Here is a 21379-nt window from a genome sequence, read left to right as displayed (position 1 = left end):
TGTCTGGCTTCCGTATTATAATAATTAATAATAATAATAATGTGGTGAATAAATAGATTTTAAAGTTATTTTTTCTGTGTAATTGGGGCGTCGTTAATTTGACTTTTTGACTCAAATTTACCAAAAAAAAAAACAAACAGAAAAATACGAAAAGTAGCAGAATGGGAAAACATTTTATACAGAAAACGAAAATACTCTTCATTGAAATGGAAATTAAAAATGGCGTAAAAAAGATTATGGGATTTAATGAGCATTTTGTTATTATTCGAATACTTTTAGATGAACGTTTTGGGGCCCAAAACCAAAGCGCCACCAAGGTGGAATGCTGCCCGTCAGGAATTTATGGTTTTATTGCGTCTGTAAATTCCGGAAATCCTCTTTCATGCTGGACGCGACTGGAAAAGACATTTAAGATTAAGATTAAGATGAAGATATATTTCAGACGGACAAAATAACGAAATAAACACGGAGAACTATTTCTAATTTACTGCCATCTTAGCTGCGAATAAATGGGATGTTTTATGTCCTCCATTAAAGATGTGAGCATCAAACTGCAGCCAAATATATTTATTATTCGGTCATAATTTCAACTTGAAATATCGTGAACGAGGAGAATCTAAAATAGAAATAGAAACATTTATGGCCTTACTTTTTTGTTGCTGATCTTCCGGAAGAAATAAAAAAGTGTCTTTGTGCTTTTCTCCATCGAATGGCAAACATTTGAGGGCCTCTCTCGGATTAAAATGGCGACGCGCTCCAGCGTCTGGGGCACAAAAAGGGCTGCAGTTTATGAAAATTTACAACTTTGCTGTGCAACTTTACGACTCTGGCGGCTCGGGGATTGGTTGCCGGGGATCATGTGGACAGCAGAATGACAACTTCTTGCTCCACAGCAGCTTCTCCTGCAGCTGCTTCCTTGTTCCTGGTGACAACACTTAACCGGCAGCCTTTCCTCTGTGCCCGGATACCCCCCTTTGACTTCCCCGGTCCCCCTTGTCCCCTTTCCCCGCACCCGTACTCCGTCTTGGACAAAATGAGGAAAGTCTACATTTGGATATGGAGGCTCTGCTCGGTACTCGGGCGCGTGCTCGTCATGCAGAAAGTGAGTGGGAGTGATAGTGGGGTGGGGGTGGGGGGTCCTCTATTATGGCGACCCTGCAAAGGTGGGATTCTACCTTCATCCAAGTGGAGATCTTGGGCATGGAGGGCATCTGGTGGCACCCACGCAGACGGTGATGGATGATCCACGGAGGTAAGGCCGCGGCCGGGGTGTGTGTGTGTGTGTGTGTGTGTGAGAGAGAGAGTGTGTGTGTGTGAGTGTGAGTTTGCTGTTGCTCTTCAGTGAGAGATGCTGCAATGCATTGAAATGTTTGTGTGCTCCATGCGAGAGGCCCGCAGGTGGGACAGGCAGGTCCCGTTTTGGTGTCTGTGGGGGTCTGGGTGGTTCCTTGGTGGGACCTTTTCTGGTGCGTTTGCCGCAACGCTGCATGTTGTTTCTACTATCGCTTCCTAACGAATGGTGTGTCCATAATCCACACAGTCCACGCGTTGGTGGCGTGTGACATTGAAATTAAATATTGTTTTGCAGCCACGGTCGCCATCTTGGCTGCACGCGGCCTGCATTGCAATATCTGTTGTGTTAAATTCGGATTAAAATTGTGGAGAAGTGGAACTATGACATTGTTTGTGCACATTTGGGAAATAATTGACCGGGCTCTGAGTTGGGATTATAAAAGTGACAATAATCTGATCCAAGTGTTGGAATTATGAGCGTTACGACATTCAATGTGGCTCCACTGATGACAGAAAAAAACACAAGACAACAATGAAAGAAACACAATGTTGGTGGTCACTAATGGAGTCATTGATCGCCTAACAAATTGGCGTCCGCACGACAAATTTGCCGCACATCTGGAGGCTAAAGAAAGGCGCTAATGATTGACGTGTTGTGCGTGTGAACGGAGCTGCCGTGATCGCGGAGCGTGACGAGGATCCCGATGATTAAAAAAAAATGACTTTTCGGTTGTTAAATGTTAGCGGGGTTAAAGACGCGCGTGTGCGCGTTGTGTCTTTTTTTTTTCCTCCGTGCGTCGTGGCATCTGCGCGTAAAGACAGACTTCATTTGGAGACACCCGGGACGCCGTGCGCGCAACAAGAGCCCCCCCACGGGTGCAATAGTGCAAGCACAGGCGGCGGTGATTGGCCAGAGGTGGATCAGATGGTACACTTCCCCTCTGTATTCAGTGGCACCTCACAACCCCCCCTCTCAGCAAAAACCAAATCTCCGATAAAGTAATGGCAAAAGCACTTGGACTATAAAAGACAACAAATCATTTTCCTCCGGAGTGCGCCCCGTTGTCCACCCAATGAGTTCCTATTTTGTCAATTCAACTTTCCCCGTGTCTCTACCGGGAGGACAGGACTCTCTCCTGGGCCAGATCCCCTTGTACTCGTCGGGATACAGCGACCCGTTAAGGCACTACTCCGGCGCGGCCACCTATGGAGGCGCCGCCGTCCAGGACAAGGTCTACCCGGCCTCCTACTACCAGCAGACGGCCATCTACGGGCGGGCCGGCGGCGGAGCTCCGTGCGACTACACGGCGGCGGGGAGCTTCTACAAGGACGCCGAGGGATCGTGCGCCTTCTCCGGTCGCGGCGACGAGCCGCCGCTCTTCGGCGCGCAGGAGCACGCACAGCGCAAAGCCGAGTGCGCGGAGCAGAGCGCGGGCATGAGCCTGGAGGACAAGTCCTCGGCGCTCATCTACCCCTGGATGCAGAGGATGAACGCCTGCTCGGCCGGTGAGCGCACGCACACACCCGCACGCACTCGCACGCTTTGGAGGGCGCGTGTTTGGGTTAGGGCATCTCCGGGGTGTCGCCGCGCGCCTCGGGCGACGGCGTCGTGACCCCCGTACGCGCACACGCACGCACGCACGCACTCAGTGGGCCTGCATGAGCCGAACTCGGGTGCGAGTGTCTTTAAATGACTTTAAAAGGCTGCTTTTAGCGGGAATAATTATTAAAAAAAAACACCCGGCAAGTTTGGACTGCATGATAAATCCACGAGAAAAGCGTCTCGTGTGAAAATGTGAAAAACGCACGCGTGTATTTCCCACTTCCGTGGCATCTCTGCAAGCTTCAACCATTAAACCAGCCCCCCAGATTTCACGCACGCCAACGTTGTCGCGTCCGCGTCGTCCTTTCACGTCGCCTTCCCCAACCCGCCTGTTTTGTTTTCCAGGCCCGTTCGGCAGCAGCGGCCGCAGGGGCCGCCAGACCTACACCCGCTACCAGACGCTGGAGCTGGAGAAGGAGTTCCACTTCAACCGCTACCTGACCCGCAGGCGCCGGATAGAGATCTCGCACGCCCTGTGCCTGACCGAGAGACAGATCAAAATCTGGTTCCAGAACCGCAGGATGAAGTGGAAAAAGGAGAACAAGCTGCTGAACCCGCCGAAGACGCCCGAGGAAGAGGAGGAGGCGGAGAAGAAGAGCTAAGGGACAGTGGGAGAAGATGTACAAAGCGGTTGTAGATATGGTGGAGATGGAGCTGCTTCCGGTGTGTTCCGGCGCGTGTGTGTGCACGGTGACAACAAAGTGTGCTTTAGAACCTTCTCTGTGCTGTGTCTTTGTTTAGGGACTATGCAAACATGTACAGAATTTGTAGTGTCGTCCATGTTGTTGTCCTATGTTCGTCGTGTGGCCTACTCCTTGGGCTGTGTTCCACGTGCACGTGCTCTAAGTGTTGTACTTGTACATAAAACGTCATCACTGTTGTTATTATTTATTGCTGTAACGTCCTTGATTTGTACATAGACAAAAATAAAGGCTTTTTGATGGATGTGGGACAGTCTGGTGGCGTCTTTGTTTTCTGTTCTAAATGATATTCCGATAAGAAATCCATAAAAGAGTCCCACCATGTGCACAAAACCAAAAGGGATTCGAATAAAGGTGGTGCGCGCGTCGCAACGAGAAGAGCAGGGCCGCAAAGTGTCATCTTTGTGCTACTTTGCGCGTTACATAAATGACGGATGGCTGTGGAGGCCCGGCGGCTCGGCCGGGCCGAGGCGCTACCCCCTCTGGCCACACGATGGCGCCGTCTGCCCGCGCGGCCGAGCGGCGCCCGGCGGGGAGGCACCATTGACTGGAGCCTAACGACCATTATTTCGTCATCATTTGTAACCATGGAGCATGAATTACCTCTTGAAGTCATCAGTGAGGATTTACGACTGGTCAACAAAGGCACGTGATTCTCCAGCGCGCTCCCATATTTGGCTGCATACCTGGCAAAGTACAGTAGGGCTTCATTGCTTATAATTCATGATTGCGTCCATAAATCGTGCAAGCACACAGGATTATAGCGACAAAGATCTACAAATCGAGGCTTTAAAAATCCAAGCAAATGAGCTCTTACTTTGTAAACTCGTTCTCAGGGCGCTACCCAAATGGCTCCGACTATCAGCTGCTAAATTATGGGACTAACGGCGCAGTGAGCGGCTCCTTCAGAGACCCTGGCACCATGCACTCCGGGTCTTTCGGCTACAACTACAATGGCATGGACCTAACCGTCAACCGAGCCGGCGGCGGCGGCGGCGGCGGTGGGGGCGGACACTTCGGGGCCGTGCAGCGAGAGGACGCGCGGGGGTTCGCCCCGGACCCGGCGCGCTACAGACAGACGCCCAACTGCTCGCTCGCCTCCCCGGAAGCGGTGCCGCCGTCGTGCGCCACTGCCGGCCGGGACCCCTTGGAGGTGAAGAGCCCCTCGCCGCCGTGTGACCGGAGCGCGACCTCGGCGGTCAACAAAAGCAACAACGGCGGCGGAGGAGGAGGAGGCGGCGGAGGAGGCTTCACGGAGATCGACGACCCCGCCGCCTCCGCCGCTTCGGAGACCGAGGACGGGGCGCGCGGCTCCGGCTCGGGCTCTGCCGGCGCACAGCGGGCGCAGCAGCACCAGGAGCCCGGCCTCGCCACCTCGTCCACTCCCACCGCTAACGAGTGCCACACGCCGCAGATCTTCCCGTGGATGAGGAAGCTGCACATCAGCCACGGTATGCGCGTCCCCACCGGCCCCGCTTTTGCGCGTCCCCCTCCTGCTTGTTGTCACGATTAACACCGCGCTTCCTTCTCCTTCCCAGACATGACCGGACCGGACGGGAAGCGGGCCCGGACCGCCTACACTCGCTACCAGACGCTGGAGCTGGAGAAGGAGTTCCACTTCAACCGCTACCTGACCCGGCGGAGGAGGATAGAGATCGCCCACGCCCTGTGTCTTTCCGAGAGACAGATCAAAATCTGGTTTCAGAACCGCAGGATGAAGTGGAAGAAGGACAATAAGCTGAAGAGCATGAGCCTGGTGACGGGCGCCAGCGCCTTCCACAACTGAGCCACTCCGCTGCTGGAGGTGAAATCATTCTAATAATAATAATAATAATAATAATAATGGTAAAATATTCCAAAAAAAAAGTCATCCATGAGTACTGTAAAGCTCTAAAGCGCGGCACCTTGCAGCATGTTCTTCTTGTGATTAGAAACTTGTGCTTTTAGTTGTGATATCTTTAGGTGTCCTGATGTTGATGTAAATATTCTTGGACCTTTTCATTGTCTTTGCCCCCCCCCACCATCTTTACCCCCCCACTCCATGGACGTGTTTCAACTTGAGCTCTTTCTAGTCAGTGGACGCTCGAAACGTGGAGCGTTTCCAAAACGAAACAAACAAACAAACAAACAAAAAAAAGAAGCTGCTGCTCTTCTCGTTGAATGTAAACCGGGCCCATGAAAACGATTCAGTGTCGGTTCTCCTGCTAGTTTGGGTCTTCACTGCGTGTGTGTGTGTGTGTGTGTGTGTGTGTGTAGGACATTTTTGTGCATCTATTCTGGTTGTTTAGCGGTGATGAAGCTGTTCTTGAGGGTTATATTGTGTGGATATTTAGTAGGCAGTGGTGTCAACTTTGTTTTTCTTCTCGCCGATACGCTTTTTGTACATGTACGTGAACGCATAGCGCTTGGAAATAAAAGTTTCTCTGCTCCCACGGTGTGCAAACATACATATGATGAACTTTCTAATGGGGGGTGGGGGGTGCATCCAGTACAAAAAAAAAAAACACCATGAAAGATGTAGAAAAAAGCAACTTACCGTAATTGTGCGGTGGTTGGGGGGGGCTCATTTTTGCAGGAAGACTTTCTGTGAAATATCCAAAGAGAGAGCAGACACGTTTGTAAAGTAGCAAAAGATTGTAAAGCTCTATATGACTTACAGAGAAAGTCACGTGGTGTCCATAAAGTTGCTTTTATGGTTTTGGGGAGTAGACAATGTTCAATATAATTCACAGGCATGAATGGGGCTGACGGCTTTAACGGCGTGCACGAGACCGCAGAGGCTGCATCGGCCGGGACGGGGCCGCTCACGTTGGCCCTCGACGTCGCCATAAAAAGACCACATTCGCCGCTTTTCACTACTTCTCGTTTTATCCGCCTAAACTGCAATTATTATTCCACATTTTAAAAAGCCGGATTACCGTAATTAACACAATAGAATAAAACAGAAATGCTTTTTTATTTGGTGGTAAAATAACGTGGAGGACTTCAGCCGTGATTGATGTCCCCTTCCCTCCCCACCCATAGAAGTACTTCCACAAGAGGCCTGCTCGGACCTGGTTTGGATTTCTGATGGAAAAGTTACAGGAATAAGGGGGGGGGGGCAGACATTATCCACATATTCATAACTATATTAAGTGGCAATTTGGCCATCCTAATGACTATTGCATATTGATAGGGCTAATATGGAGCCGGATCTCATGCATAATTCATGGCGGCGGGATCATCCCCGGGTCAGGAGACGAGGTTGCAGCCGTCACACGTTACGCGCCACCTTGCACTGCACAGGTTACCTCAAATTCAACCCCCCCCCCGGAACTATGTTTGGATGCAAAACAGGAATATACTTCCGGTAAACATATCATCCGTAAAAACAAACCAAAGCACTCCGAATAGTATCATCTGAAGTAAGATCCACCCAGGTTCCCACGGTTCATCTTCCCCCGAGCAACAATAACATTCCAAATAATAGACCCCCACTAAAGCAAACATTTTAGTCACCTGACTTGCTTAGCATCACAGTGAAAAGGTTTAAATGGCGAAATAACCGTGAAATAAAGACATAAAACGAGTCAAGTTGTCAAAGGGTTCGGCTGATGGGGGTTGTGCAATGACACCCGCCTGCCGGCAGAGGGCGCCTCAGACCGGCCTGCAGGATGATGGATGTTTATTTTCCCCAGTCTGGGTTCTTATCTTAAGGAAGAAGGAAAAAAGGGAAGGCCAGGGACTTAGGGAAGCTCATGCTCTTTATTAGCGAGTTCCAGCAGCAGCCCGAGCGGGCCAATAAAGACTTTAATCCCCGACACTTTCAGCCGTTTGGAGGTTGAGGATGGAGGATGCTTTTGGAGACTAATGACACTTTTCCTCTGACTTAAGTATTCCTCTTCAAGCCGTCTTTAGGGAGTTGGGGATTGGACTCGAGTGTACATTTTCAGGAGTACCATAGATACATACATACCAAGTGTACTTTTTTTTTTTAAATGGCTTGGTAAATGACTGGCAAAGAACCCAAAACCCGAACAAAAGACCAGAACCTTTGGGTACGGCTATGATGGTTTAGGAATGGCTACTAGAGAATACAATTCATTTTATATTGCCACTATATGATAACATTAATTTCCCTTATTATTATATTACATATACAATATTTTCATTTAAGATACATATGTAGAATTATCATAGAAAATAGTTTTTTCATTTATATAACCCCCCAAAAAACTTTCAAACTTTGGCACCCTCTAAATTCCCAACACACACACACACATATATATTGCATATGTATGTGTGTATATATACATATAGTTTATAGCTATATTTTTAGACGGAGGCAATATTACTTTAATTTTACAAGTGCACTAATATTACTAAAATCAAGTTTTATGAAGCTACAAAAAGTTTTGCTCCATCATGTCCACGCCAAAGGATTAACTCTGAAATGTGTGTGTGTGTTGTCCATAAAAACATGTAAAAAAAATATCAAAAAGTTGTACTTTTGTATGTATTTCTCTGTATTGAGTACTTGCTATTACCGTAATGGAGGCGTCACTTTGCACACAACTTGTGCACATTTTGGGGCATCTGCAGGTGAAGAAGGTCACTTGTGTACCGTCCTCGCTGCCGTGTATGATTCCAGGGTGAGAGTCGTGATTGTGTTTCCTCTCCGGGCCGCCCTGAGAGACAAAGATGACATGTGTGAAAGTTGCAGCAAGGGAAGGCCTTCAATGAGGCCATTGTTCACTGCATCGTTTGTCACCTCCTCCATTCACGTCTGCTGCAGTCCAGGAGGAGCTGGAGTGTGCAGGGACACGAATAAACAGCAGCAATAGAGTGTGTGTGAGTGTGTGTGTGTGTGTGTGTGTGTGTGCATGAAAGGACAGGATCTGGCAAAGGTAAGTTCCCTTTGCTTACTTTGCTTACTGTACTCAAAACGTATTTATTACAGCCACTGTGTGAATGAATGATAGTATTTGACATAAATTTATATCACATCATGACTGTATATATTTTATTATACTTAGAGGCAACCTTTTCATTATTTTCAATGATCTGTCATAGTTAATTGGCTGGGAAAAATCACATGACCGCTTACTCACTATTGAGTAATGTTACTAAATATTGTTCTTTGGCGGGAAAAACATGATTTGTATCATCGCGTTGGCTTGTGTGTTCTGGCGGGGAGGGATATATGTCTATTTTTGTAACGCTTTTTCATAGATTATACACATGTTTTATGGTTTATTTGTTTACTTTTGCGTGTGTGTGGCCTCAAAAGGGAGCAATAAATCTGATCACGTGACTGCTGGGAGTCTCTGGGGGGTGAAAGGGGGGGGGGGCAGCACGAGAAGGTGTCCGTCAGAGCTGCGCATCAGGATGTGATGCAAAGTGCAGCCCGGGCATGTTCATTAAATCAGGCCCGTACAGGGCTTGCTTTATGCTGCGTTCACAGTCCCTGGGATTTTTTGCGCGCCGTACGTTACGTCACACTCACTTAAAAATACAGCACACAGGGTCACGCCTCGGAGATCAAAGATGCTCAGCGGCGTTAATCAGTTAAAAATTACCTCGGCCGGGCCAATAGCGCCCATCGACTCCATCGTGAAGATGAGTGATCAAAAGGGCCGGCCGAAAGACCCCCATCGATCCCCCTGCGCGTGTGCACACCCCCCCCCCCGGGGGCAGGCCTCTCCTCCGGACTCTGGATGGAGACGTAAGGAGGAAGAAGACGTCATTAGCAGACAAAAAAAAAAAAAGATCGTGCATTATGGTGACGTATGACGTCAGCAATAAACGGGGCGTTTCAAATGTAACACAGACATAAATAATGTTGTTTTTTTACACGTGCGCGCGCAAAACCAGAAGTGTGCAAAGACTTTAAGCTAGCTTGGCCTCCCTATTAGCTCTGTAAGCTAATAATAATACCAAAAGCTCAGCCTTATCATTGAAGGCTTGCATTGCATGCATGATGGGTAGAACACCCCCCCCACACACACACACACACATACATACACACACCTCCTTCTCACACGAGCACGCGCACCACGTGCACAGGCGGAGGGGTGCAGGGCGGCGTGTGTGTGAGCTGCACAAACATTGTCCACTCCACTCTAGCAGCAAACACCTTCAAAAGCTGCAGGAACAGGAAAACCTGGGACTGTTTCTTAATATTTTTTTTTTTGGGGGTGGGGGTGGGTATTGTTCTTAATTTGAGGACGTGAAGAAAGGTGAGAGGCGCCGTTCTTTGTGCGTGTGCGTGAGTGTGTGTGTGTGTGTGCGCTCGCGGGATGAATGGAGGTTTTGGAGGTAAGGCAGGAGCAGACCGGGTGATGTGTCTTTATGATTTACGAGCCTGACTTCAGCCTGCGCGGTTCAAGCAGAGTTCATAAAGCTGCATGCCTCCACACTCCTTCTTCTCCTCCTCCTCTCCTCCTTCTCCTCCTCTCCGCTTCGTCTAATTAAGACGGCGGCAGCTAAGACGTTTTAATGGCAATTTGTTGGCGTTAAACAAAAGCCGCAGCGCACAATGGACGGATTGTTTGGTGGCACCCATTCGTTCTCCGCTAAAATGTTGCTGCTATTTTATGAACAGGCCTAATAGGGACGGGAGGGGGGGGGGCGGAGTATTAAATGCAGAAACCAAAACAATTTCTGATGTTTCATTCATTTTTTTTTTGAGTGTGACTGATGTCAGGCTGTCATTTGTTGGCACATTTCTAACGCTTTCTTCCCCTGAAACCAAAATCCTCATAATAATCCACTTCAGAATAGATTTTTATCTGCACCAAAAGCAGTTCTGCAGCCTGTTTAAATCCTGTGTGAGATTTTGAAATTCAAATATTTTGCCCTGGCTCGCTGCTCTCCATTCATGTCAGCTCGCTATTGAGTTGATAAGATGGATCATTCGGTCTCCTCCCTGATTTCTCCGCTTCTCCTGCATCCTCTCAGGCTCTCTGGAAGGCTGCCATGTGACATTTGGGCTGCCGGAGCCCCGTACCACAAGGTCAAAGGGCCCCCCTCGTGCGTGCGCGTGGAATGGAGATGCAGGAGAGCAGCCGGCCGAGCTTCCTGCGTGATGCGTTTGCGTGCGGCAAGCGGGAGAAGCAGCACACGTTCGGTGCGAGCAAGACCATTTTCCCGTGGATGAAAGAGTCCAGACACGCAAAGCAAAAACACGACAGGAGACTCTCAGGTTTGTAAAAAAAAAACATTAGGACATTTGATTATTATTATTATTATTATTATTATCTTAGCAAAAAGGCCAGTAATTCAAAGTGATTTACTTTTGCAACAATTCCCATCAATGGTACAGTTTTAGTACCAGGCTCCTTATTTCCTATTATTATTTATTATTACATATCATTCTAAAAGCAAAACTCACAATGCCAATTAAGATTAATGGATATAAAATTAATTTACATTTTTTAAAAATGCACCAAAGGCTGGTAAATGTTAATAGATCAAATAAAAAACTAAATACAAATAAAAATTCTAAAAAGGGAAAATGCTAATGAAATTATTATACGATTAAAGTAGGCTAAAATAATTATAATGTAACACAACAATAATAAGGGGTGGTCAAAGTGCGGCCCATGGGCCATTTTAGGCTAGCAAGTAGTTGTTTATTGGGCTTCAGCATATTTAGAAAATAGAATAAAGTCCTTAACAATGAGATATTGTAGTCTACATGATTAAATATTACTGATTTGGCATCTATGAAAAAAGAAAACACTACATGTTTTGTTCAGATATGATTGACCTACTTTGGATTTTTAATGTGCAAACTGAAACTATCATAATCCCTTTTGTGGATATGGCCCCTCACTGAAAAAGTTGGTCCACCCCTGACATAGCCATAGCCATAGCCATAGCCATAGCCATAGCCATAGCCATAGCCATAGCCATAGCCATAGCCATAGCCACCCTTCCACACTTGACAACAGTAATTGTGTATCTAATGTCTACTGCAGCCTAGGGTGGGTGTAGGAGGGGGAGGGGGGGTGCATGTTATTATTATTAACGAGGCCGTTTCCACTTCTCGTTTCCGGGACCGAACCGCAGCCAGTACCGAGGGACCCAGCTCGACGCCCCAGGCCTGCAAACGGACGCGCACGGCGTACACGAGCGCGCAGCTGGTGGAGCTGGAGAAGGAGTTCCACTTCAGCCGCTACCTGTGCAGGCCCAGGAGGGTGGAGATGGCCGGCCTGCTCAACCTGCACGAGAGGCAGATCAAGATCTGGTTCCAGAACCGGAGGATGAAGCAGAAGAAGGACGAGCGTGTGCAGCAGCAGCAGCAACAGCAACAGCAGCAGCTGGGCCTCGCCTCCCCTTCCCCGCCCCGGTCCTCCCCCTCGGCCCCGGGCAGCCCCACTCTCTCCAGCCTGGGTTATGTGCACGTAAGCGGGGGGGACTTCCAGCCGGCCTCGCCTCTGCTCCCGTTCGGGCAACAACACCATCGGCGGCCACCGCAGAACTACCCCGACTATCCCTCCGCTAGCTTCACTCACGACCCGCAGTTTGACGCGCACTACAACACGCACGGCACTGCGCACGCGCAGGCTCCAAATGAGGATTTCCATGCTTCTTTTTTGTCACAAAGCTGCACCCCCCAGGACAGAATCATGCTCGCTCCCAAACTGACACATCTGTAGAGAAACACCCACCTTTCCTGCAAAAACAACTCTTGACTTCTTAGCATCGATATTGCACCTCTAAAGTTATATATTTACAATTGCAAATGCAAGTATAAATCAAAACAATGGAAATGACTTTGTTCAAATCCATCGGATGCTAAAAAGGCACAGAAGAAGAAGTCATTGTTCTTTTTAGGGTCAAATCCCAGCACAGAAGCTGTCTTTTTTTAAAGAGCCCTTGATGGATGACCGAGTCCAAAAAGTCAGGAGCATGAAATAGCAATGTCAAAATAAGTCGACGCCATTGCGTTAATAGTTGCATTTATTTAATCCCACAAGGCTATTTGTCGAAAAGGACGGTTTAGCGCAGGTATAGAATTTGGTGGTATCGGCGTTTGACGTCCCTGCACCCCATTAGCGGTGTTGTGTTTGCGCGTTAAGAGTTTTAAGAGGGCTAATTATTTGCCATTTCTATATGCGTGTCCCCATGTTTGTGTTCTTATCAGATGGATGAGCGGGTTTGATTGAAGCATTTGTCATGGAAATGCGAGGCCGTTTGATGGACGAGCGCGGCAGACGTGACAGAGTGGCCGGGGAGCGCTCCCATTGGGCGGCAGCTGGTCACATGGCGTGTCAGGAAGGTGATATGAGGGGTGGAGGGCACTTTTACAGCTTTGACATACTACCTAGAAGGTTAGGGCAAAGGCAGCGGCGATTAATGAGTCCTCTGTCTTGACCCGAACACGATGAACTCCTACCTTGACTACCCTCTGTGCAACCGCGGCCAGAACCTTTTCAAGGCCGGATATCACAACTTGAACCACGGATACGTGACGTCCAACCCGTGCACGACGACTGACGGCTACACCCAGGACGGACGCTTGGTCGCGGCTTCGCCCGCGTCACACCAGACCCTACCGGGGCACCACCACCACCACCACCACCACCACCACCACCAGGCGCACGTCAACCTGGACCTGCAGTTCGTTCAGCAGCCGCCGGGCAACTCTGCCTACGGAGCCCCCCTGGAGTACGGACACCAACACCACCAGTACGGCCTGGCTCCAGAACAGGACCGGGGCTACATGCACGCGCAGGTCTCGCCACTCGGAACAAACATGGGGCCTTACGCCGGGGACAGCTGCGGGCCGGGGCTCTCCGGCGGCGCACAGTACCTCCACTACGGCGGAGGGGAGCAGAGGCAGCCCGCGGAGTATCCGGAGGGCGTTTACGTGCGCGCGGCGGCCCAGCACAAGGAGAGAGACGTGGATCAAGCGGAGGAAAGTTCCAAAACTTTCGACTGGATGAAAGTGAAGAGGAACCCCCCCAAAACAGGTGAGCCGCCCCGCCTCGAACACAACGGTGACACGTCGTCAATTAACGTCTGCTCCATTTTCCATCCACGTCTCCCAAGACAGCCCCATGACTTTCATTTGTCCATCTTCCATTCCACGCCTTTCTTCACACAGCGGTCCTGTCCGAGTTCGGCGTCCCGGGCCAGCACAACGTCATCCGGACCAACTTCACCACCAAGCAGCTGACGGAGCTGGAGAAGGAGTTCCACTTCAACAAGTACCTGACGCGGGCCCGGCGGGTGGAGGTGGCAGCCAGTCTGGAGCTCAACGAGACGCAGGTGAAGATCTGGTTCCAGAACCGCAGGATGAAGCAGAAGAAGCGAGAGAAGCTGGGCTGCGGCGTGCTGCAGGGCACGGCCGTCGAGAAACACCCCGACACCCCCACGGGGCCCCCCAAGGCCGCGGAGTGAACCGTGAACTAAAAATATGGCCGGAGGAGCGGCCCTTTCCTTTTTAGGGGGGGGGGGGCAGCCTTCCAAACTGGGAAATAAAATGAAACTAACTAACTGCACGAGGACTTGCGGAATTTCAGGGTATTGACGCTAAATGTGATTTTTGTTGACTTGTAAAAGATGGAAAAATGTTTTTATCATGCTGTTTGTGGCCAAGCACTGGCCCACAGTGTCATTGTTTGCACTATTTATTTTACAGGGTATTTGACATCAGGTTTTAGCTGAATAAAGTTTATCCATTTGAAAAAACTTTATTTGAATGTTATTATTATTATTATTATTAGAAATGCTGTAATTGAAAGCAAAGTGTGGTCTATATTTATCCCCCCCCTTGCATAATGTGACATGAGGAATCTTTCACAACACATGGGGTGGTTCTCGGTGACCTCTTCACCTCCACATACCTCCAGGGGCTCTAAACATGACAACAAACTCCAGGGAGCCGAGTCTCACCCTTGATTTGTTACCCAAATCCTGCTGGATGCAGCTGACAGGTTACAGTGGAGTCCGTTCCACTCCAGTACCGACACACACGAAAGAGGAAATGGTCGTGAGCTTACTTTTGCCGGACCTGACGGCCGAGTCAGGCCTGATGGTGGACGGGGCGGCCGTTTCAATATTTGCACTGGGTGTTGGGGGGTTTGTGCACACACTTTCTGGCCTAGCAGCACCGGCCTGTCGGTGGCCTTTTTTTGTTGTTGCTAAAGCCGAGGTTCATGAAGAGTTCAGGCGCAAATGAATGCGGAGTCAATCTGTCAAGACAACGGGGTGGCTCGGACCGGGCCGCTGGAGGCCTTTTTTTTTTTTTTTGGAGAGTCCTTTTATCAAAGTTGCAAATAAACACAAAAGCAGCCATGTTGCAGCTTCTCTTAATGACATTAAAGTTGAAAAAAGTTGTACAACTGAAGCACACTCCTGTTTTTCACCGGGAAACTCCATTTTGCCTTCCTTTCTAATAGTTTCCCGTGTTTAATGTGCCGTCTGCTAACTTTCGAATGTCCTCTAAGCATGTAAACCCTCCCTGCTCCAACACTGGAAATCACGCTCCACTTAAACGTAACACAAACGCAACACACATTAAAAAGATAAATGAAGTACAATCCAACTGAAGAACATGCAGCATTCTACACGGGTCGCTAGGCATCAGTGGTTACTGTAATGCTGGGGGAGACACACAAGCACCAGACTTTAACTGCAGGTTTGAATGAGCTCACAACAGGCACAGCAATCCCTACCACTGGCTTCTGTTGCGACCGTAACACATGATATATACAGCGAGTGTAAAGTTGACTATAGGGGTGTTATTTCATGTCTAGAGGGCTCTAATAATGTTTTATTATTTAGAACATCACAAATGTTTTTTGTAGGTCTTATACGTCTCATTTTTCTTTTATTACATCTACTGTATTGGATAACAGGAGTGCCAAGGTTGACTATAGGGGTGTTATTTCATGTCTATAGGGCTCTAATAATGTTTTATTATTTACAAGATCACAAATGTTTTTTCTAGGTCTTATATGTCTCATTTTTCTTTTATTACATCTACTGTATTGGATAACAGGACTGCCAAAGTTGACTATAGGGGTGTTATTTCATGTCTAGAGAGCAAGAGCTCTAATAATGTTAAAAACCCACAAGGATGTAAAACAGGTTCTGTCTCATGTCTTATTTTCTCCCATTACGTCTACTACATAGGGCAATAGGAGTGTGCAGCTGACTATAGGGGTGTTATTCCATGCCTAGAGAGCTCTAATAATGTTAAAAACCCACAAGGATGTAAAAAGGTTCTGTCTCATGTCTTATTTTCTCCCATTATGTCTACTACATAGAGCAATATGAGTGTGCAGCTGACTATAGGGGTGTTATTTCAGGTCTAGAGGCCTCTAAAATGCTAAAACACATATTTAGAAGTTTGCAAACAAGTTTTCTGTCTTATATGTCTTATTATTTTCCACTATATTGGGTAACAGCAGCTTCAAGGGTGACTATAGGGGTGTTATTTCATGTCTAGAGGGCTCCAATAATGTTAAAAACCATACGTGGAAGGTTGTAAACAGGTTTTTTATGCTCTTACAACAAAAACATTCAATTTATAATTAAGGAATCCTACTGCAATAAAGGAGGAATTACTGTGCAGCCCATCATAACCAGACAATGACTCCAAATTGCCGGTTGCTTTTCTGAGACTGCGTTTGGGTATGTGCACGCGTGACTGACATGGACATGAATGCCAGACGGGGTTGAGTGGCAGCCATCACTGGATTCTGGCTGACTTTATTTTTTAAAACAAAGTTTAACTTGGAATTGTGACAAATATAGACATTTATTTACTCAATCTACTTTATGAAACCAATATTTTATTGGCAGGTATGAATTTCTGAATTGCGGCGACAGAGTGTTTGTTTTTTAAAAGTTTAGTTTCAAAGCTAAGTTTTCCAGCTAAGTCACAAGGCCAAGTTGTGTGTGTGTGTGTGTGTGTGTGTGTGTGTGAGGGCGGATTGGACGGGGGTGGTGATCATCAATACGGGTCAAGGTGGCAGATTCGACAACAAGAAAGCGGAGCGTGCAAAAGTGCAAAAGACAAGTGTGGGATTTCATTGTGGGGGTGTGAGCCCCGCCATCTCTGTGGGTCATACCTCAACGCTCCCAGCGGGCTCTCCATCTGGAGGTGTCAGAGTCGGCGCTGCAGCCAACGCCTCGGAGACAGATGTTCACCTCGGGAGGCGGAGGAGTTTCTCGCCGCCGGATTACAACAAGGTCTCCCTGCGTCTGAGGGCAAATGGAGCAGGTAGCACGCCCTGCACGGAAAGAAGAGGCCTATTAAAAGATGCAGTAGTATAAATATCTCTACCTTGACACCCCCCGCAACCCCTCCCCTTCCAAAAACAGCGACTTTGAGGTCAAGCCAGTGCTGTTTGTACCCCATGCTGCTTGCAGTTGTTGTCGGCTCTTTTACAAGTCTATTGCAAAGGCTCACTTCCTTGGTTTTCGACCAGTTCCTCTGTCGCATGTCACCCGGCAGGGACCCCCCGCTTCAAAGGGGAACCGGGTCCAGTATTCATGGGAGGACTGGGGGGTTGCTCATCTCATCTTGTGGCACAAAGGTATTCTGATATTTAGAATCAAAGATTTATTTGCTCTAATTGTACAAACGAAGCTCGTTCCATCGTGTTACAAGACAGGCAGGGGTGTCCAACTCGTTTTCACTGTGGGCTACATCGCAGTTATGGCTGCCCTCATGGGGGCCACTTGTACCTGCCAATATACGGGCTGTCCCCAAATGTTTACACCCGCTGCAACAGTCTGTCATGCATGGGTTGGAGAAGACGGTGGAGATGGGGAGCTTTATTTTCAGCAAGATGCGGCACCCCCGTAATACAAAACGCATTGGACAGAGTGTACATTTCTTTGATCACTAGTTTCTGAGGACGGGAGGCTTGCACAGGATATGAATGAATGTAGTAGACAGTCAAAAAAAATCCAAAAAATCCCCAAAAAACAAATAAAAAAGAATATAAGATATAACTTTCCCACTTTTGGATTTAGTAGAGATACTCAATTGTTTTAGGCCACCATTAAATTTACATAAGTACACACAATCTACACTGCAAAACCGCTGCTCAAACTCTGCAACCATTCTGTCAGCGATCAATTATTATCATCATTTATTATCTTATTAATTAGCCTATTATTATTACTATCATCATTATTATTCTTCTGATTATTACTACTACTAGTCGGCTAGTATTAGCCTGCTTATTGGCTTGCTTATTAGCCTGTTTTTGCCCGATTATATGAAATTTGTCAGAGATTTTTTTGTAAAAAAAAAAAAAATCAATAAATTTTTTTTTTAAATCTCAAATTATTTATGGGGCTTAAGAACATTAAAATAAAATAGGCCTAATGACGCCACCCTGCATATCAGGTGTGCCCAAACTACAGCCATTTGCAGCCTGTAGCTTGATTTTGTTTTTTGTATTGGCCCATGAGACATCGTAGAAATCAAATCAAAACATAAAACATCAACACCAACAAGGAAGAAAAAAAAAAGAGCAAAATTGTTGCAGTGTTAATAATTAAATGTTACGTCTGGTCGAATGGAGAGCGGTTACTGAGCCAGCGGAGCCCAGCCGACATGTCATGGCTGCAACAGACATAGATGGAATAAACAGGTTATCTTCTCACTCTGTGTGGAAGTGGTACATTTTTGGCACGTTTAAAATATGTAAATTGGAGAGGCTAACTAGCTAGGCTAGCGGCGGCTGACTGTTACAGGATGTCCCTGCACCTATACCATAGCTTCCGCAATGTCATGTAAGAAAAATAGGGGCGTCGAGGTGACTTTGGGTGCCGCTTACTTATCTACTCCTCGGTGCTAATGAGACATTTTCTCAAAATCTGACTTCAAACGAGCGCTGATGATGCGACGTTCACCAATGATGCCTTTTAATACTTTCAATATGCAGAAATATATCATAATGTGAATATTGATTATCGGCCGTTCAATCAACGAGGTGCATTATGAACTCCATGAAATATTGACAGCCTTATTTCAATAAACGACAACGGACTAAATGCTGGACATTGATTTGCCCCCTGCCGGGTCTTTCACAGCAACTGTACGGTAAAGAAACGCCGCCTGCTTATGAACGGCACGCTCTCCCCCCTGCCTTTGTTACGGAACTAAAGCCCCACTTAACTCGAGCTGCGAGGTGCTTGACGACCCTCCCCCCTCCCGAGAGGCGTCAGGCTCCATTGGATGTGGAAGAGCCAGCCGACCCCAAGTCCCATCGCTCTCCGATCCCCCCAGCGGCCGCATCTTTTCCCCGCCCCGTCAGCATGGTAAGTGGGAAAGACAGGTGACTTGGGCAGGGTTAACGTCTTAATACTCGCTGGGATTGCCTCCAGGATCCAAATGGCGAGCTCTAATAGTTTTCCTCCTGCGTGCGCGCCTGTCATGGCCTCCGCCGATTCCCAGCATAAGAAAAACAAGACGAGCAGAGGGGCGGCGTAACGAAGCAGAGCCGCGGAATAACGAGGGCCGGCGACGGGAGAAGAGTCGCATGTGGTTTCGGGACGGGGTGGGATGCATCCACGCTTGGCACGGCCACGTGAGAGCGGCTTCCTTTCCTGAAGCGCCCGGGGAGAGGAAGGCCAGAACTCAATCAGTGTCACGTCGTACGGTTCAAAGCGGCCGATTCGACGGCGCCAGCAGGTTGAGAAATGCAAGGTGACAGTTCATTTTACCAGTGACAGTGTGTCGGTCTCGCTCGCTGGTTCCCCAGTCAATTCCCAGCGAGCAGTGAAGGTTGCTTGAGACAGACAGCCAACCCCCCCCCCCCCCCCCCCCACAACACCCCCCACCCCCAATCGACCTCTCTCTGCTTTGTATTCCAATTAAGTGGACAGGGAGGGAGGCAGGCGCCACATTCTCCTGGCGTCTCTCCAGTCTCTCAATGGCGTAGCGCCGGGCCCGCGCTCGCCTCCGTTGTTTCAGCCAAGATAATTCATGGATTCTTCTGGAACAACCGCCTCTGGGGACAATGTCTTAGCCGTGAAAAATCGGCCCCTCTCATGCTTTCATACATCACACGTAATGGAGGTAATGTCATCGCTCAGACGCGAGCCGGAATGGCCGCGCTTAACGGACACCTGGAATAATGCTGGATTAATATTTGCACACGGCTCATATATTCTACAATAATACAATCTTCCTCGCCCTGCTCCGTATATGCTCAAGTAAGCACAGGGAAGGTTGCACATTGAGCTCTTTCCGTCTGTCATGGCTTCTACCTTCCCGCCCCGGCACTGACGTGTGTGAGCAATGGGTGGGCTGGGAATACAAGTATTGGGAGGAAATCCGAAAAGCAAACTGCCTCATTTCATCTCCTCCGGCAACACAAACATTTGCTGGCGACCCTCAGAAGTCCCGGGCCGAGCTCCTCGTGCTTTCTCATGTCGGACACAGAGTTGGAGTGATGTCTCTCACCTTGGAGACTTCTCTTCTGAAAGCAACGGGAGTGACAAACAGAGCCTGAAAGACAGGCATGGGGGGGCTTGGCCATTTGTCCCCTTTGCAAGACAAGCCGGGCCTATCTTGAGAATGCATTGTGACGTGTGTGTGCGTGTGTGTGTGTGTGTGTGTCCAACACCCTCCGCGCCCTGAGGAACCTCCTGACTCTCTCTCCTGGCGCTATCAGATCAGAGAGATCCACTGTCCCTCCCCACACCGCAATGCAAATGAAAAGGAATGCGCTGATAAAAGGCCAGATCCTAGAGATGAGAGGGCAGGAGGAGGACAGAGGTAGTGGATCCTGAAGGGAGGGGTGGGGGCTGGGGGGGGGCGCGCCTCTTGGGGAGATGAGAGGCGGCCAAGGAGTCAGTGTTGGTAGTAGCGGGAGATCATAGCCTTGCTCCCCCTCAGCGGCGTTTGATACAGGGCTTTTGTCGCTCTTTCAGCCGCGCATTGTTGGCTGGTGTAATCCCCGTCGGATTACAAAGAGCTTCCCTTTTCATATGTGGCCGACCCAGCAGGCAGGTGGCTGGGGCTCTGTGGAGCTGTCAAGGGGAGGGGAACCTCTTTTCCAGGGGAGGGGACCCCAGTTCCTCTTACCTTCACAGGGGCTTTTTGCCGGGAGGCCAGTCAGGCGCAGGTCAACGCGGGGACAACCGTGACGCGGGATTCAACTCGTCCTGACCCCGGGTCTTCAGATGTGGGGACAGGACAGCGAGGGCCATCACCAAACTGGCCAATCTACTGGTAAATGTAGAACCTGAAAGTGGGAACAAAATGCTGTGAGAAGAAGGAACATTTCCCCAGCAGACACAAAAGCTAACCATTAGCAAAACAACAACTTATAAACTCTTATTTGCAACCAAGCATGATTTTAGATTAATTTAGCGTAGCATGCTAGTGCCGCTGTGTGTGTGTGCCACCCAGGCTGTATGAGGTGTGCTTTAGCGAGTTGTGCACCGTAAAAAACACAGAAGCAGAGCCTGGGGGAGGGCAGAGAGCATATCTGGCCTACAGGGAACCTATGTGTGACATCACACATGTCCAGTTTAACCACGCCCTCTGGAAACGAGCCTTTTCAGCCATCCCAAACTTCTTTCAGGGCTCACTTCCAAATGCGCAAACCTGATTATCTGAAACTTTGGCAATGGTTTACCACACAAACCATGACCAAGGTAAATGCTGACGATTAATTTGACATACGTAGGTACAAAGGGAATTAAAACCTCAGCAGGCAGCATGGCAGATTGACACCTAGCCGGCGCTGCCAATGAGAGCGGCGTGTGATCGAGCTGGGCTCTCTTGATGGCTTTTCCTTGTTCCGGGATCAATAAAACA

At 48.6% G+C, this 21379-nt stretch overlaps 3 protein-coding genes and 1 long non-coding RNA gene across 4 annotated transcripts; 3 read left to right on the top strand and 1 right to left on the bottom strand.

Annotated features, from left to right (window-relative positions):
• Window positions 1-2366: 2366 nt before the first annotated feature.
• On the top strand, window positions 2367-3572 carry hoxb6b (homeobox B6b). Its single transcript, XM_058068456.2, has 2 exons — window positions 2367-2799; window positions 3242-3572. Exons 1-2 carry the CDS (start codon window positions 2367-2369, stop codon window positions 3496-3498), a joined length of 690 nt encoding a protein of 229 aa, XP_057924439.1. The 3' UTR covers window positions 3499-3572.
• A 660-nt stretch (window positions 3573-4232) lies between these two features.
• hoxb5b (homeobox B5b) lies at window positions 4233-5482 on the top strand. Its single transcript, XM_058068454.2, has 2 exons — window positions 4233-5048; window positions 5136-5482. The coding sequence occupies exons 1-2, from the start codon at window positions 4403-4405 to the stop codon at window positions 5381-5383; spliced, it is 894 nt and encodes a 297-aa protein (XP_057924437.2). The 5' UTR covers window positions 4233-4402; the 3' UTR covers window positions 5384-5482.
• A 2662-nt stretch (window positions 5483-8144) lies between these two features.
• On the bottom strand, window positions 8145-20798 carry LOC144898602 (uncharacterized). Its single transcript, XR_013627491.1, has 3 exons — window positions 20642-20798; window positions 16665-16826; window positions 8145-8264 (listed from the first exon to the last, which is right to left on the bottom strand). It is a non-coding gene; the product is annotated as an uncharacterized LOC144898602 (long non-coding RNA).
• On the top strand, window positions 12953-14180 carry hoxb1b (homeobox B1b). Its single transcript, XM_058068453.2, has 2 exons — window positions 12953-13556; window positions 13691-14180. Exons 1-2 carry the CDS (start codon window positions 12968-12970, stop codon window positions 13984-13986), a joined length of 885 nt encoding a protein of 294 aa, XP_057924436.2. The 5' UTR covers window positions 12953-12967; the 3' UTR covers window positions 13987-14180.
• Window positions 20799-21379: the final 581 nt, after the last annotated feature.

This window comes from Doryrhamphus excisus, linkage group LG6 (assembly GCF_037039965.1).
Source record: "Doryrhamphus excisus strain RoL-2023G ecotype Guam linkage group LG6, RoL_Dexc_Guam_v1.1, whole genome shotgun sequence".
In the NCBI taxonomy this organism is placed as follows: Eukaryota; Metazoa; Chordata; class Actinopteri; order Syngnathiformes; family Syngnathidae; genus Doryrhamphus; species Doryrhamphus excisus.
This window is presented reverse-complemented; position numbering and strand designations above follow the sequence as displayed.